This window comes from Arvicola amphibius, chromosome 1, assembly GCF_903992535.2.
Source record: "Arvicola amphibius chromosome 1, mArvAmp1.2, whole genome shotgun sequence".
Taxonomy (NCBI): domain Eukaryota; kingdom Metazoa; phylum Chordata; class Mammalia; order Rodentia; family Cricetidae; genus Arvicola; species Arvicola amphibius.
The window spans coordinates 67,217,871-67,233,816 of record NC_052047.1 but is presented as its reverse complement, the minus strand read 5'-3'; the positions used below and the strand labels follow the sequence as shown (position 1 = coordinate 67,233,816).

The following is a 15,946-nucleotide window of genomic DNA, read 5'->3' as shown; positions in this document are numbered from 1 at the left end:
GAGGACCCAAATCAGTTCCCAGAATGCACGTGATGGCCACAACCATCTGTAACTCTAGTTCCAGGGAACCCAGTGCTCTCTATGGGCACCAGACACACGTGGTGCACATACATACATGCAGGTAAACACTTACCCACATAAGATTTATCTCTCTCTCTCTTTTTCTTTTCTGCGCTGGGATTGAACCTAGTTCCTCACACATGCTAGGCAAGATCTCCACCACTGAGCTACATCTATGGCCTGTGGTTTTAAAAGCACACATAAAATTTAAAAAGACAAAAAAAAAAAAAGCCTGACTCGTTCAGAGTTGTCAAGGTGTGCCATTATTCTAAGTCCTGGCATACAAGGCCAAGCATGTATCATGGCACTCAGTATCACTATGTGCCGAGAGTCCTGAGAAACCCTCGAGGGTGCTGTGACTCCAGGAAGTTCAGGGTACCCAGGAGGTGTCCTCTCTGAAGTCCCAGCACACTGTGCTTGGCGGTCTGATTAGGTTCCCAGTGGGCTGCCAGGAGTTGGAGTGTAGTTCAGCAGTGGGTGCTTGCTTGGCACAGGTGAAGCCCTGCAAAAAATCAATCAAACAGACCTCAAGAAAATGCTGGAGTTTAAAACCAGCCAAAGCCCAAGGTCAGGAGACGATGACTTCATGTTAGTAAGTTCTTCACTTTCCTCTCTCCGAGGATGTAACCAGTAAGCAGTAAGCCCCTGGGGTGCCCTGAACCCTCAGGAAGTAACTGTACCTAGAAGCAGCTGCCTTAAAAAGAGTACACTCTTACAGCTCGACACCTGACAGTGCCAATACACAGTTCTCTGGTTTTCTTGTGTTTTCTTCCAGGATGACAGTCCTACACAAGTGTGTCAGGGTGTGGTTACGATATGTGCAGCAGAGAAGATGCCAGCAGGTACAGAGCACACCAAAGCAGGCAGCTCAGCACCTACTAATGGGATTTTCTGGCTTTGGGAAGATGCTTGGGAAAGGCTACCCCAGGAGACCTGGTTCTGCTTTTGGGGCTACTGTATTTGGAGGGAATTGTAAAACCATGGAGTTATTTTCTCCAGTTCAAGTCCCATTCCTTCATTGCTGGAAGACATAGACGCTGTTGGGGGTAAGGAGTGGTTCCTCCCAGGCTTTTAGGTCTTCACACACATCCCTTTATTTTTTGCACACACCTGTCCCATTACCCTAACCACTGGGTATTATGGAGTGTGCCACCCTGCCTGCTCTCCACGGAAGAGATGCCTACTGCATACCTGCTTTGCCTTAGACTGTGCCTTTATTAAGGGTATACTACCTTAATATAGTATATATTAAGTCTTGCTCCCTCAGCCATAAGCTAGGGTAGCAGGGATGTGTGACTTGCAGGTCATTTCTGACAGTTGGGCACAGGTGTGCCACATGCTCGTGAGTCCAGTTCTTGAGGGGTGGGAGCCACAGATGAAAAGTTCAAGGCCATCCTTGGCTACACAACGAATTCTTCACCACTATGCAAACTCTGTCTTTTTTTTTCTTTTTTATTGATATTTATTGAGCTCTACATTTTTCTCTGCTCTTCTCCCTGCCTCTCCCCTCCCCACTTCAACCCTCCCCCAAGGTCTCCATGTTCCCAATTTACTCAGGAGATCTTGTCTTTTTCTACTTTCTACTTCCCATGTAGATTAGATCTATGTAAGTCTCTCTTAGTGTCTGGATTGTTGTCTAAATTCTCTGGGATTGTGGTTTGTAGGCTGGCTTTCATTGCTTTATGTTTAAAAACCACCTATGAGTGAGTACATGTGATAATTGTCTTTCTGTGTCTGGGTTACCTCACTCAAAATAATGTTTTCTAGCTCCATCCATTTTCCTGCAAAATTCAAGCTGTCGTTATTTTTTTTCTGCTGTGTAGTATTCCATTGTGTAAATGTGCCACATTTTCCTTATCCATTCTTCAACTGAGGGGCATTTAGGTTTTTTCCAGGTTTTGGTTATGACAAACAAAGCTGTTATGAACATGGTTGAGCACATGTCCTTGTGTCACGATTGAGCTTCTTTTGGATATATACCCAAAAGTGGTATTACTGGGTCTGGGTCTTTTTTTTTTTTTAATTTTTATTTATTATGTACACAGTATTCAGCCTCCATGTATGCCTGCAGCCAGATTTCATTACAGATGGTAGTAAGCCACCATGTGGTTGCTGGGAATTGAACTCAGGACCTCCGGAAGAGCAGACAGTGCTCTTAACCTCTGAGCCATCTCTCCAGCCCCTGGGTCTGGCTCTTGAAGAAGGTTGTTTCCTAATTTTCTGAGAAATCGCCACACTGACATCCAAAGAGGCTGTACCAGCTTGCATTCCCACCAGCAATGCAAAAGTGTTCCCTTTTCCCCACAACCTCTCCAGCATAAGTTGTCATCGGTGTTTTTGATTTTGGCCACTCTTACATGGAATCTCAGAATTGTTTTGATTTTCATTTCTCTGATGACTAAGGATGTTGAACATTTCCTTAAGTGTCTTTCAGCCCTTTTAGATTCCTCTGTTGAGAGTTCTCTGTTTAGGTCTGTATTCCATTTTTTTTATTGGATTATGTAATCTTTTGGTGTCCAATTTCTTGAGTTCTTTGTATATTTTGGAGATAATAATAATTCTGTCTGATGTGGGGTTAGTAAAGATCTGTTCCCATTCTGTAAGCTGTCATTTTGTCTTGTTGACCGTGTCCTTTGCTTTACAGAAGCTTTTCAGTTTCAGGAGGTCCCATTTATTAATTGTTTCCCTCAGTGTCTGTGCTGCTGGGGTTATATTTAGGAAGTAGTTCCCTGTGCCAATGCGTTCAAGTGTACTTCCCACTTTATCTTCTATAAGGTTCAGTGTGGCTGACTTTATGTTGAGGTCTTTGATCCATTTGGACTTGAGTTTTGTGCATGGTGATAGATATGGGTCTATCATTTTCATTCTTCTACATGTTGATATCCAGTTATGCCAGCACCACTTGTTAAATATGCTTTCTTTTTTTCCATTTGATATTTTTTGCTTCTTTACCAAAGAACCAAAGATCAGGTGTTGGAAGATGTGTGGATTGATATTCGAGTCTTCTATTCGGTTCCATTGGTCCTCCTGTCTGTTCTTAGGCCATTACCAGACTGTTTTCAGTACTGTAGCTCTGTAGTAGAGTTTGAAGTCAGGGATTGTGATGCCTCCAGAAGTTCTTTTATTGTACAGGATTGTTTTGGCTATCTTATTTTTTTTTTTTTTTTTTTTTTTTTTTTGCTTTTCCATATGAAGTTGAGGGCTGTTCTTTCGAGGTCTTTGAAGAATTGCGTTGAATCTGTAGGTTGTTTTGGGTAAGATTGCCATTTTTACTATGTTAATTCTGCCTACCCAAGAGCATGGGATCTTTCCACTTTCTGGTGTCTTCTTCAATTTCTTTCTTCAAAGATTTAAAAAGTTCTTGTCATACAAGTCTTCCACTTGTTTGGGTAGAGTTACTCCGAGATATTTTATACTATTTGTGGCTATTGTGAAGGGTGTTGATTCTCTGATTTCTTCCCCAGCCCTTTTATCATCTGTGGACAGGAGGGCTACTGATTTTTTTGAGTTAATATTGTATCCTGCTACATTGCTGAAAGTGTTTATGAGTTGTAGAAGTTCCTTGGTAGAATTTTTAGCCTTAGCCTCTTAAGGGTATGGCCTGCCTGTCTTAGCCCAGCACAGTGCTCACCAGATGAGTGTTGATTGATTTGCATGGATCAGCTGTCTTTGACCACATCAGAATGTTTCTGGGGCTTATCTGGAAGCTGGGTGTGGTGACACACACCTGTAATGCTATCACCCAAGGGGTAGAGGATTGCTGCCAAGTTTAAGGGCCTTTGGATTAGTGAGGTTCAGATAAACTCATGTAGTCTTGCTGTCCTGGACCTCACAGAGATCCGCCGTCTCTTCGTCCTGAGTGCTGGGGTTCGAGGGCTGCGCTGCACACCAGCTCATGGCACATTTGTCACCTAGTGAATTGGCAAAGATCAAACATGACATTTCTTATTTGTATGAGAAGCAAATCTTATCTCAGAAGAGTGTGACTCTGAACATTCATTTGAAAAAAGTAAAGGCCATTTGTCATTTTGTTTTAGCTACTGCAGGCCAGAGCAGATGGGCATTTCCAGCAAAGAGCACTGCCTGCCGCCTTCCACATGTGGTACAGACTTTGGCGATGGCGCCAGCACAGTCGAGTCCTGCACACAAGAGCAGTGCGTTTTCACAGGTGTGCTTCGCAGCCAGTTTCTGTCTGGGACAGAGAGCTCCAATCCAGCTCTGCAAACTCTATAATGCCTTGGCTTCGCTTCACTGGTTTCCCAACCCCCAGTCCCTGGTTCCTCTGGGTTTCAGTAATAAGACCCTTTTGACCTCATGTAGCAGGAAAAATCAGTCAGAGTTACCCTGGGAAGACGATCGTCCATCTCTATTATGAAACAGCTTGTGTCTATGCCTCTGCGCTTGTCTCATGAGCGCTGAGTTTGCTGTTAGTGCTGTAATGAGAACTTTAATGGAGCCTCACATTGTGTAATTTCCCTAAAGTATTGCGTTCCTATTCTGTAAGATATGGTCTTTTGGAGTCTAAGAACAGTGGTTCTCAACCTGTGGGTTGTGACCCACTGGAGGGGTCAAATGACCCTTTCACAGAGGTCACCCAAGACCATCGGAAAACACAATTCATAACAGTAGAAAATTACAATTATGAAGTAGCAACAAAAATAACTTTATAGTTGGGGTCACCATAACATGAGGAACTGGGAAGGCTGAAAGCCACTGTCTTAGACCCATAGTCATGCACAGAGTTATAAAGGTCAAGGAGCTGAGGGGCATCGGAGCCAAACCAGCCTCCATTAGATCTGTTTGTCTTTCTTTGTAAGTGCTTTACTTTTAGTCAGTTTTTTTCATTTTCGTGTGTTTAGGGAGACATTAGAGAAGCAAGTATTTGCTATCTGGCAGCAGAAGATGTCTCAACATCGAGAAAACCGCTTGGCCGAGAGAATGGTGTGTAGCTCTCTCTTTGTGTGGGTTCTTGCAGGCAGGATCCATTTAAGCACTTGTCCTGGGCTGCTCTTCAGGAAGCTGCACAAACTCCAGCCTACCCTGCCAGGCTCCTTCCTGGTGCTCCTGAGCCTGGGAGGATCTGGACATTCACAGGCAGCCTGGGGAAGCAGTTCTTTACTGGTCACAGATTCTCCCTTAGCCTCTGATCTGCTGTCCTCCTGGACTGGACTTTTTTCTCCTATCCTGCCTCAGGCTATACTGCAGGCCGAGCAGCAGCTTTTGCGGAGGTCCTGGTTCATGTGGCACCAGCAGGCAGCAGCATGTCACCAAGAGCGGGAGCAGCAAACCATGGCCTGTGCTCACCACCACAGCAGGCTGCTCAGGAAGGCTTTCTGCGTCTGGAGGGAAAGTGCCCAAGGATTGAGAACAGAGTGAGCAGCATGCTACTACAGAGCTCTCCCACCTCGGGCCAGCTTTGGCAGCGGCTTCAAGTGTCCACCCATAGTCATGTGTTCCAGAAATTCAGCCTGAAACAGGGACAGCACCTTGGGCTCCATCCTTGTGCTCTCATGCTCAGAAGCTACACCCTGTTTCCTGCCCAGAATCCATGTAGAGTGACTGTAGTCAGTGGCGGCACATAGAGTAATGAGCCCAACAGGTGGCTGACATCTGGCTAGTGGGCAGGTTGTGGCAATGTTTACCAGACCACAAGACTACAATGGGGAATGCTTGCAGCCTGTGTGTCTAAGACAAAGATGTCTGGCCTTGAAGCCATGAGGTTACTTGCAAAATTTTGAATTGCTGTGCCCTTTCTTAGGAAGGCCCAGGTCATTAGACAGCTCTCACTCCCAGGGCTGCAGAGGGGATTCCTGAGGCCCCTGTGGTCTAGACCCTGCTGACCTTCTTCTGTTTCCCCGTAGGAGGATGGGCAGGACACTGGCTGCACACTTCCACTCAGCAAGGCTCCTGCGTTGGTCCTGGAGCATGTGGAGCGAGGTACAGTTTCGGCATGGGCACAGCCTGAGTGTGACTTTTGGACAGGTGGGGCTGTTTGTCTGCATGACTCAGCAAGCAGATAGGCTCCTCCACAGTTCCTCTGCTCAAAGGCACAGTGGGGCAGTGCAAGCTCACTTTGTAAGGGATTGACTCAAGGTTTCTTGTCCTTAATGTGTCCGGCTGCTCTTATTTGAACTTACTGTAAAGATCCTGGCCTGGCATTCACATAAACTCTGCTAAGGATGTAACATTGAAACCAGCCCCTGTCCAGCATTTCCTGTTGGACACTTGCTCATTTGATACCCCCCGACCCCTAGGGAGATGGATGGATGGATGGATGGATGGATGGATGGATGGATGGATGGATGGGCCCATAGTATCTACTCTTTCCTGTGCACAGTGCCTGGCTCTGAGGACAGAAGAGCAGCGAAAGCTGAGGCGTGCGGCTCTTCACAGTCAGCACACCCTGCTTCACAGGGCTCTGCAGATGTGGCTGGTATGAGCCAACGCTTTCTTCCAGGTCTCCCTGATTGGGGGCGGGAGTTTCAGCAGGGTTCTTTGTTCATGTCCCTCCTTGTGATCTGGCAAGGCTCAAACAGAGCAGTACCCAAAAAGTGCTGCCTGGGGTACCAGCCTTCCTGGAAAGCTGGTTTCTATGTGAGTCTAGCTCGGAGTTGGGCCTTGTGGGACATTACAGTGGGGGTGGGTACTGGCCTTGGGATGGGGGCTTTCAACCTCTCCCTACTCTTTGAGAGCTCTGGACATGGTAGCCACTGTGGTCAATGCACCTCTGAGACTGCGAGAAGTATGGCTGAAGGGTGGCCTCCAGTGACCTCCTCATCTCCCACAGACTTACCAGGACAGGGTGAGGAATGTGCTACAGGAGGTGGCAGCCAGGGAGAGGTGGCACAACAGGCAGCTGCTGAGGTGAGTCCCCAGTGCTGAGTCAGGTAGGGGTGGGGGCAGTTCTGCCTCAGGCTATGCAGACAACTGCCTAGTCTGTTCAAGTGGGAGCTCTGGCTTTCTTGCAGCAAGTTCTGCATTTTCTGGCTCACCTCAGCATATCCTGATCTCCCATGTGCAAGGTAACCTTGGAAGACAGCTGAGACACTGAGACACCTCACCAGAGGCCCACATGGACCCCACCTGTCCTGTTCCTCTGAGCGTTCTTTTGTCCCTGCCTCACACCTAATATCTTGTGCCTCTTGAGGCATTATTTTATGCCCACTCCTGTGTGGAATCTGCAATCCTCTGTCAGCTCCCAGACAGTCCCTTCCAGCTGCTCCTCAGAGTCACCCCATGAGGACCATCTCTACCTGTCACCACTGAGGGTCCTATAACCCAAGCTCTGAACTCACTCTTTTCCAGGTGGACAACCCGTTCCCTTTCCCTCTGCATTTACTCCGCACATGCTGTTCTGGCTGAGTGTAGGCTTGGACCTTGTGGACTTTAACACTGCCACTCCTGTGCAGTCCCACAAAGCTCCATGTAGTCCCTCAGATGGACCAGAATGAGAAAGCAGGCCTCTGGCAAGTAGGCACTAGCGTTCATATGCCTCTTATCTCGATGTGAATCACCTGAATTGTTGCCATTTGGTTACAGCTGTGTTGTCTTTATCTCAAGAACTCAGTGATGGCCTGATGTACTGCTGGGGCCTAGTCCCGCCTAGTACCTAGCACAGAGCAGACACTGAGCATCTGTTATTGGGTGGAGACAAGAGCATGAGCCTGAGGGACAATGGAACAGGTGCTTTCAGGCAGAGTCCTTCCTCAGGAGAGGAGTAAGGGTGATTCCCAGAAGCCTCCCAGACCTCCAAACTGGGGGGGTCACTGCTCTCACCTGGCCCATGTCTTTGCAGGTGGGCATTACATCGCTGGAGGGAAAACACCATGGCCCGTTTGGATATGGCCAAAAAAACCTCCCAAGCAAGAGCCCAGTACAACAGGACCCTGTGCTCCAAGGTGAGGTACAAACTGGTCACCAGGAAGCCTGGGAGTCACATTCCAGCAGCATGTGGTGTTGGCACTTAATAAGGAACTCTCAGAGTGACATACATGTCTGTAGGTACTGTATGTTTGTTTTTTACTGAATTCGGAATCACTGTTCTTTAAAATAAAAATAATGTCATATAGAAGCCAAACTAGTTCTTGCCAGAGCCAGCACTTACCACGCCTGTGCAACATTAAACATTGATAAAGCCTGGAGGCCACTGAGATTTGGTGTCCTTGTTTGAAGAGTACCAGATCTTACTGACTGGCCCTGGAGGCTTGCTAGAAAGCGTGGAGCATCCCAAGAAGTTCCTGGGCACCCATGGTTTGAAATGACTCAGACCACCTCGCTGCCTTGGCTGGGGTGATGCATGGGAATACCCTGCGGCTCCATGCTATGGGTGTGCATGGTGTTGGGACATAATACAAAGAAGTGGTTCAGACAGAAACAGTAGCAGAGGCAGGCCATGGGTCATGACTGTTCAGAAGAAAGCAGATTGCTAGAGGCTCTTGAGTGGCTTAGGTCTACCTGCTGGTGACCATGTAGTTCCCTGAGGAGGCAGCAGCTGCATTTGGTGAAGGCTGGCCTCTTAGAAATGCTCAAGACAGCCTGGTTGGCCCCTACCTTGGGAGGAGATGATCAGATCTAGTTGGGTTTAATGCTCTAAAGAGAGAGGCCACTCAGCTGGGAGTGGGGTATCATGACTATGAAGCTTCATCTGGCTTCCTGACTTCTTTAAATGTGTGTAGTGGTGCTGGGGAGATGGCTCAGTGGTTAAAAATACATGCTGTTCAAATCCCAGAGTACAACCTGAGTTCAAATCCCAAACTCCCAAATAAAGTTGAGTATGGCTATGTGTGTCTGTAGCCCCTGTCCTAGAGCTGGAGTAAACATAAGATGTCCTGAGAGCTCATTGTCCAGACAGCCCCAGAGAGCCTCTGATGGGAACAAGACGGAGAATGTGAGGAACACACTGGATTTGTGGGTCTTCTACACCTGCACATATGCTCATACATATATGCATACAACACCCCTCCACGCACAGAGTTCTGTGTTTTGTTTTGAGATAGGGTCTCACTATGTAGCCTTGGCTGGCCTAGAACTCACTGTGTAGACTAGGCAGGTCTCAAACGCACAGAGATCCACTTGTCTTTGCTTCCCAAATGCTGGGGTTAAAGGTATGCACCAGCACACACCGCCCCACAAAGGGTTTTGTTACTGGATTTCCTGTGTAAGAAAAAATTAATACTGCATAGCAAATAACAATAGGATTATAATCTATGTAACAATGTCACTTGTTGTGGCACAGTACAAAGTTTAAATCCTCCTGACAGGAAAGTGTCAGGCTTCCTGTGAGAGACCTGAAGTCCCAACCCAGACCTGTGTGGGTGGCTGGTCAAATGTTAATTCCTCAGTAATACCTCACGAGGACCCCACACACACTGGTCACAGTGTGTCCTTGACCTCAGAACATGAACTGATCACCTCTCTTTCCCTGCCTGTCCATAGGTCCTGGTACAGTGGCGGGAGGTTACATCAATGCAGATATATTACCGAGAAAAGGAGGCAGCTGCCCTCAGGGAGGCCCAGAAAGCACTGGCCAGGGGTAAGAGAGACCTGTGGGAACAAACATTGCCGGAAAGAGTATGAACATAGGACTTCCCAAGGTTCCGTGTGCTCTGTCTGTGTATGTTGGTTCCCTGACACTCCCATGGCTAGGAGACTTCAAAGAAAACCCGATATTCTCAGTGTTGGAGGCCAGAGGCTCTGGGGGAGAATCCCTCCTGGGTTCTTCTATCTTCCGGTTGTTGCCCTTCTTGGTCCTCCATGGTGAGATATATAGTATATATCACATACATTTACTAAGTGAGCTTTAAGATAATAAATAGTATCCAACTGGGTGGTGGTGGCACACACCTTTAGTCCCAGGACTCAGGAGGCAGAGACAGGCAGATCTCCATGAGTTCGAGGCTAGCTTGGTCTACAAAGTGAGTTTTAGGACAGGCTCCAAAGCTTCAGAGAAACCCTGTCTTAGAAAAAAAGAAAAAAGAAAAAGATAATAATATTATCTAAGTCATACCTGAGATGCTAAGAATCCGGTACTCATCCTTGAGGCTAGGCCTCAATAGCCAGAGTCAGCCCAGAATAGCTGTGTCTTACTGGGGTGGGGCAGAAAACAACAAGCTGGTTATGCATCCTACAAGGTGGTGTGCCTCAGTAGGTCCATCTGGTGTTGGGAGCCCAGCAAGTTCCTTGAGAGCTGCTTATCTTATCCCTAGTCCATGGAAAGGTGAAAATGCTGATTTTGGTATGAGCGAAGGACCTAGAAGCAGAAGCAGCAGCAGGGCCATCTCTGAAGGACATGCCCTGGGAACGTTCCCAGGGGGTCCTGGGAACAGGGACTTAGGAGGTGGAGCACAAAGTACCATCTGTGGGAGGGGATGCAGTAACATTTGGGATTCAGTGTCTTGTTTTGGAGAGGGGTTTCTCTGTAGTCCTGGCTGTCCTGGAACTCACTATATAAACTAGGATGGTCTTGAACTCTGCTACTGGAGCACTGGGGCTAAAGATGTGTGCTCATTGTCTTGTCTTATCGTAAGACCTCAGAATCTCTGCCACACTTTGTTAGAGCTCAAGGGAAGACATCCTAAGACCCAGGTATAGGATTTTCCAGCATACAGACTCATAGTCCCAGCACTCAGAAGGCAGGAAGGAGGAATGCTGGACAAGGAGTTTGAGGCCAGCCTGAACCACATAATTAGAACCCTTACTCCTTTCTTTTAAGATTATAATTATATAATTTCTCCCTTCCCTTTCTTTCCTCCCTCCAAAACACTGCTTGCTCTCTTTCAAATCCTGCCCTCTTTTCCCATTGTTAGCGCGTGCATGCACACATGCACGTGTGTACAAACATAAGCACACACTAAATGTAACCTGCTCAGTCTGTAGAATGCTACTTGTAACTTGTTTCCAGGGCTGACCACTTGGTATTGGATAACAAATTGGTGTGCTCTTCCCTGGTGAGGACTGTTTCTCCCACTGTCAGCGTTTCTTAGTTTTCTGTTGTTCTTTGTATAGGGTTGAAGCTTCATGGCTTTTCCCATTCACGTTGGTGTACTTTGTTCAGCTCACATTTAGGCAGCCATGTTGGCAGCTTCTGATAGGACTAGGAGACAGGCACCCAGCAAACTCCCTCATCAGTTGGTTCTTAGAGTCTTTTCTCCCCCTCTTCCAAAATGTTCTGGGGTCTTAGGTACGGGAGTGTGTTCTATCTGTTGCAAGAAGTTTCCTTGATGGGGTGAGATCCTTTACTTTTTAAGGTTAAAAAAAAATTACAGACCAAAAGTCACCATACTTCCTAGTCTGACTTCAGAGAATAGAGGGGTCCCCGCTGCTTCAGTATGTTTTTTCACCCATAAAATGGGGCTTGTTGAAGTTGTTACTTAGGGATGGTATAGTTGTAGCTAGGGAGATAGGTACATTTAAAGCTGTACCCAGGACATGGTAAAATGACTGGTCTCCAGCTCATGACTGCTGCCTTCTCTGACTGTGAATGGGTCCAGAGCACCTCCTGTATCAACAAGGTCTACACAGTGGGCCCAGAGACTCAACACGGCAGGATCATTTTATCACTGTCCTGGTCATGTCTCAGGCTCATTTGACTTCCCTCTCTGAACTTTATTTCCTGCTTCATAAGAGGAAGCTGTACCCTCTCCAAGCTTCGGCTCTGGGAGGAAGTTCTCTTTAGGGATGGTGGGTCTGCTCCTGCCACATGCCTATCAGCCCTTGGCTTGACTCTTTGGGGCCTGGCACACCTTTGGTGCCCATGCACAGGTATACAACTCTGCGACAGCGCTTGGGGATGCAGCAGCAAGACGTTCTGGTTCCAGTTCCCAGAGTGCAAAGATGACCTGACCTGGCCTTATGCGGTGGCCATCACCTCACATAACCTCTCCAACTGTCTAAGTCCTTCTCTGCTACAAAGTCACTTAGGAATGAAAATCCTCTACAGTTGTCAGCTACTTTACGTCTGCTTCAGGTCGGCTCCGTGACTGGTTTCAGCGCTGGCAGTTGTGCAGCCAGAGGGAGGCCCAGCAGAGATTCCAGCTGCAAAGGGCGGCTCAGCATCACCGCCAGCAGCTGCTGAAGGAAGGCATGGCTCAGTGGAAGGCGTACCATCTGTGGTGTGTCAGGAAAAAGGTGGGGCAGGTGGTAGTACTTTCCAAGCTCGGCCTGAGTCAGAGTGTCTTCCGGAGGGGTCTCCAGACAAAACTCTAGGCAGCTAGTATGCATGCGGGTGCCCTGGGATTCTGTGGGAACAAGGCTGCGGGAGCCATTCTGAGCAATTACTGAAAGCAGGAGAGGCCATCCTTAGATCAAGCATGTGTCAGAAGAATCTGGCTTAGAAGAGACATCTGCTTTCTTCTGACCCTAGCTTTTCAGATCTGGGGAAACTATGGAACCATTAGGACCTCCTCACCTACATAGGAGCCTTTGGATCTGGAACAGCTCTTGGCAGGAGGATGTCCACTTGGGTGGAGCCTCATCATGCAGCTGCCCCAGCGGCTGGGCTAGACCAGAGTAAAATGGAGTCTCACCCCCTGTGTGTTTACTCTCCCCAGCTCCTGCAGAGGCGAGCTGCCCAACTCCTGGCCCAGAGACTCTGTCGGGCCTGCTTCTGCCAGTGGAGGAAGCAGGTAGGAGGAACCTGCTGCAGGCTTCTTTCCTGCAGCCTTCTCAGCCCCACATTAGATCGGTCTTTAATACTGTCTTTGTCCCAGGGCTCCATCCTTGTGCCCCCCCGCCCCCCGCCACTATCAGCTTCATTCACATACCATTTATAGAAGGTCAGTCTCTTCAATCCAGGTTTCTCTTACAGTGGTGTCATCTTAAACACATTGGAATAATACCCAAAAATTAATGTGAAATGAATTTCAGTCTTTGTTGTGGCCTTAATTTTTTAAAAAAGGGTGGGTTGGTGGTGGTGCACGCCTTTAATCCCAGCACTCGGGAGGCAGAGGCAGGTGAATCTCTGAGTTTGAGGCCAGCCTGGTCTACAGAGGTGAGTTCCAGGACAGCCAGAGCTATTACACAGAGAAACCCTGTCTCGAAAAACAAAAAAAAAAATCCCAAACTAAACCAAAACAACAAAAAAACCTCAGAAGGTCACACACATACCCATTCTGCTCAGTAAAACCAAGTTCATAGGCCACTGTTGCTCTCGGCTGGAGCCTCCCAGCTCCACTCCTAGCTCCACAGCATCCCTCTAGGAACCCTGCTGGCTCCTTCCATTCCTTCTTTTCTACTGTCATTTTTTTAGTCCATAGATGCTGAACATATTGAATATCTCAGGATGAGGCCAGGACCTGAATCCTTCCCAGGAGGGTCGTTGCTTTAGCTAGAGACTGGTGAGCTAGGACTGGCCATGGCTGTATTGTCTGTGCATTCCTCTGAATAACCCTGTGGTTCTGGCCGACAGCTGGCAGCCAGGAAGCAAGAGCAGTGGAATACAGCCCGGGCCCTATGGTTCTGGGCCTTCTCACTGCAGGCAAAGGTAATGGTTCTACAACTCCCTGGTTGCTCCTGCCTTCAGGGGCAGCTCTGTGGTTTGGGTCGTGGGAGCCCAAATGGAAGCCTGAGCCTCATCTCTTGCCGTCTCTTGTACAAGGTATGGACTGCATGGCTGGGATTCATACTTGAGAGGAGGAGGAAGAAGGCACGGCTGGAACGCGCTGCACAAGCCTACCACCAGCAGCTCCTGCAGGAGGGTGCCACACGGCTTCTGCGCTTTGCAACTGGTGTGAAGGCCTTCCGGCAGCAGCTACAGGCCCGGCAGGAAGTCCAGGTAAGCTGGGGCTGCTGATGAGGAGCTGGCAGGGCAGGGCAGGAGCTGATGAGATTGTGTTGCAGGCAGCCCACAGCCTCCACTGTGCAGTCCGCCGCTGTGCTGAGCTCTGGAAAAAGAAGGTACTTGGTCCAGGCAGGACGTCTCAGGCACCAGCACCCATCACATTCAGCAGAAGAGTGACATTTAAGGACTCCTTTCTCTCTGGAGTTACTGGTGAAGCTGGGGACACCACCCTGGAGACCAAGAAGTTGCCAGCTCCTCCGTCTCAGGGAACCCTGGGCAGCTTGGCAGTAGCTGCTGGAGAGCCCTGCCTCCTAACGCTGTGAGTGGCCTGTGCCTCACCTCTGCCTCTAGCCCTAGAGCAAAGATTGCCACAGCCTTGTCACATCAGAGCTGCTCAGAGGCTCTCTGTCAGGCCATCCTTTCCAGCGATGTGACGTCTGCTTTTCCCTGTCTTATGGTACTCAACAGACTGTCAAGCCTTCATGCCTTGCCTTAGGCCTGCAGGGACCTGCTCTTTTCCCACCTCCTTGAATAGCATCTCTAAGCCCTATGCATACCACCCTTGCTGAGGCAGCTGCCATTCCCAGAGTAACCAGCACTGAGTCTCATAACTCACAATGGGTTGAGTGTACTGGGAAGCCCCCATCCAGAAGGGCTCTGTGCCCTTCTGATGGGCAGACACCATATTGTAGCTTGCTGCGCAGGTCAAAAGAAAGAGGTGCAGCTCCAGCACCCAGGTGGGGATCAGTCTGACTGCCAGGGTTATGCCGTATTGTCTAGGCTCGGGTCTACGTCCATGCACATACTGGCCCTTGACCAGAGCCTTGTTTTGCCTGGCCTCCAGTCTCCCTGTAAAATGACAAGGTCTGAAGCTTAGCGAGATCTCAGGTCCCCCTGCAGACCTTGTCAGTCCACGAACAGATAGATTATTTCTCCCCAGCAATGAGGCCCGCTTATCACGAAAACAGCCACGACGTCCATCCTTCCTGCTCGACCGTTTGCAGAGCCAGAGGTCCTCAGGATGGTGCACCCCTGAGGAGCAGCAGTAAGTTAAATGGTTGTGAGTCCCCAAAGGCACTATATTTTGTTGAATATGTGGCCTCTTTAATCCAGAGAAAAGTTTCATGATGTAACCAGCTCCTGCCTTCCCTTCTGCTCAGGTTAGAGAAGCCTTTGGAAAATGGTCAAAGCATGGCTCCACCAGGAGGCCTTTCCCTGATGAGGCCCTTCCTACCCGTGGTCCTGCCAAATGCCCCTGGTTCAAAGCTGCCCCCTACTTCAAGTCCAGCCCCGGAGCTGTTGCCTCCTTCTTCCTTCATGCCCCATGGGGTGGGAGACGCTGCCAGGGTGAGTCCTCCACTGGGCCTTCTTTGCTCTTCTTGTTACCTTCTTTCTAGAGTATCTTGGTCACTTGACAAGCTTGGGGACCCTACACTCCAGGCCTAAAACAGTGGCCAGTCTGCTAACACCCAGCCCTTGAGAAATGGCTTGTGATAGGACAATCAGAAGCTTACAGGCAGACTCCTTGCAGGGCCTCTGCTCTTGGGGACAGGTGGACTGTGGAAGCTTGAGTGAGAAGAGAAAGAAATTGAGGGTCTTTTCCAGGGTACCGTGTCTGGCCTGGAGCATGGACTTGGAGGACCAAGTGGGGACAACCACAAAGACATGTTAGTGGGCTCGTCACTGTGGGATGACAGTCTGCTGGGGACAGGGAGTGGAGGGAGGAAAAGGAGTCCAGGAACACTTAGGGAAGAACTCTTTCACTAAAAGGAAATGGGTGGGGCCCAGCGTCTGGTGAGACAGTTGGTCCCTTTTACTTATCAGATGTGATCGAGACCAGCACTTGGTTGTCTTCAAGGCTGTGAGTGTCCACAGTGCAGGGCAAAGGTGTCACCTAGGAGGGCACAGGCAGCACACAAGGGTAGTGAGTCAGCTCCTAAGGAGGTGATGCTGAATGGGGAGGGGTGCAAACAGGAAGGAGGCAGTTTCTGGTGATAAATGGCTGGTAATAGAAGTGACACACACCTAATCCCAGCACTTAGGAGGTTGAGGCAGGAGGACAGAGAGCTCAAAATCAGCCTATGCTACACAGCTCATCTGTGTTAGTAA

The 15,946-nt window shown here is 48.8% G+C and overlaps 1 protein-coding gene across 1 annotated transcript in view; it reads left to right on the top strand.

Moving 5' to 3' along the window:
- The window catches only part of Sfi1 (SFI1 centrin binding protein), a 58,469-nt gene that overhangs the window by 40,723 nt on the left and 1,800 nt on the right, over positions 1–15,946 (top strand). The window contains exons 14-29 of the mRNA XM_038320304.1: positions 836–902; positions 4,098–4,228; positions 4,920–5,001; positions 5,254–5,432; positions 5,922–5,997; positions 6,398–6,493; positions 6,848–6,924; positions 7,856–7,958; positions 9,496–9,592; positions 12,026–12,186; positions 12,609–12,683; positions 13,466–13,540; positions 13,655–13,831; positions 13,897–14,156; positions 14,778–14,882; positions 14,998–15,184. Coding sequence (XP_038176232.1) covers positions 836–902; positions 4,098–4,228; positions 4,920–5,001; positions 5,254–5,432; positions 5,922–5,997; positions 6,398–6,493; positions 6,848–6,924; positions 7,856–7,958; positions 9,496–9,592; positions 12,026–12,186; positions 12,609–12,683; positions 13,466–13,540; positions 13,655–13,831; positions 13,897–14,156; positions 14,778–14,882; positions 14,998–15,184 — 1,948 coding nt within the window. The remainder of the gene's footprint in view (positions 1–835; positions 903–4,097; positions 4,229–4,919; positions 5,002–5,253; positions 5,433–5,921; positions 5,998–6,397; positions 6,494–6,847; positions 6,925–7,855; positions 7,959–9,495; positions 9,593–12,025; positions 12,187–12,608; positions 12,684–13,465; positions 13,541–13,654; positions 13,832–13,896; positions 14,157–14,777; positions 14,883–14,997; positions 15,185–15,946) is intronic.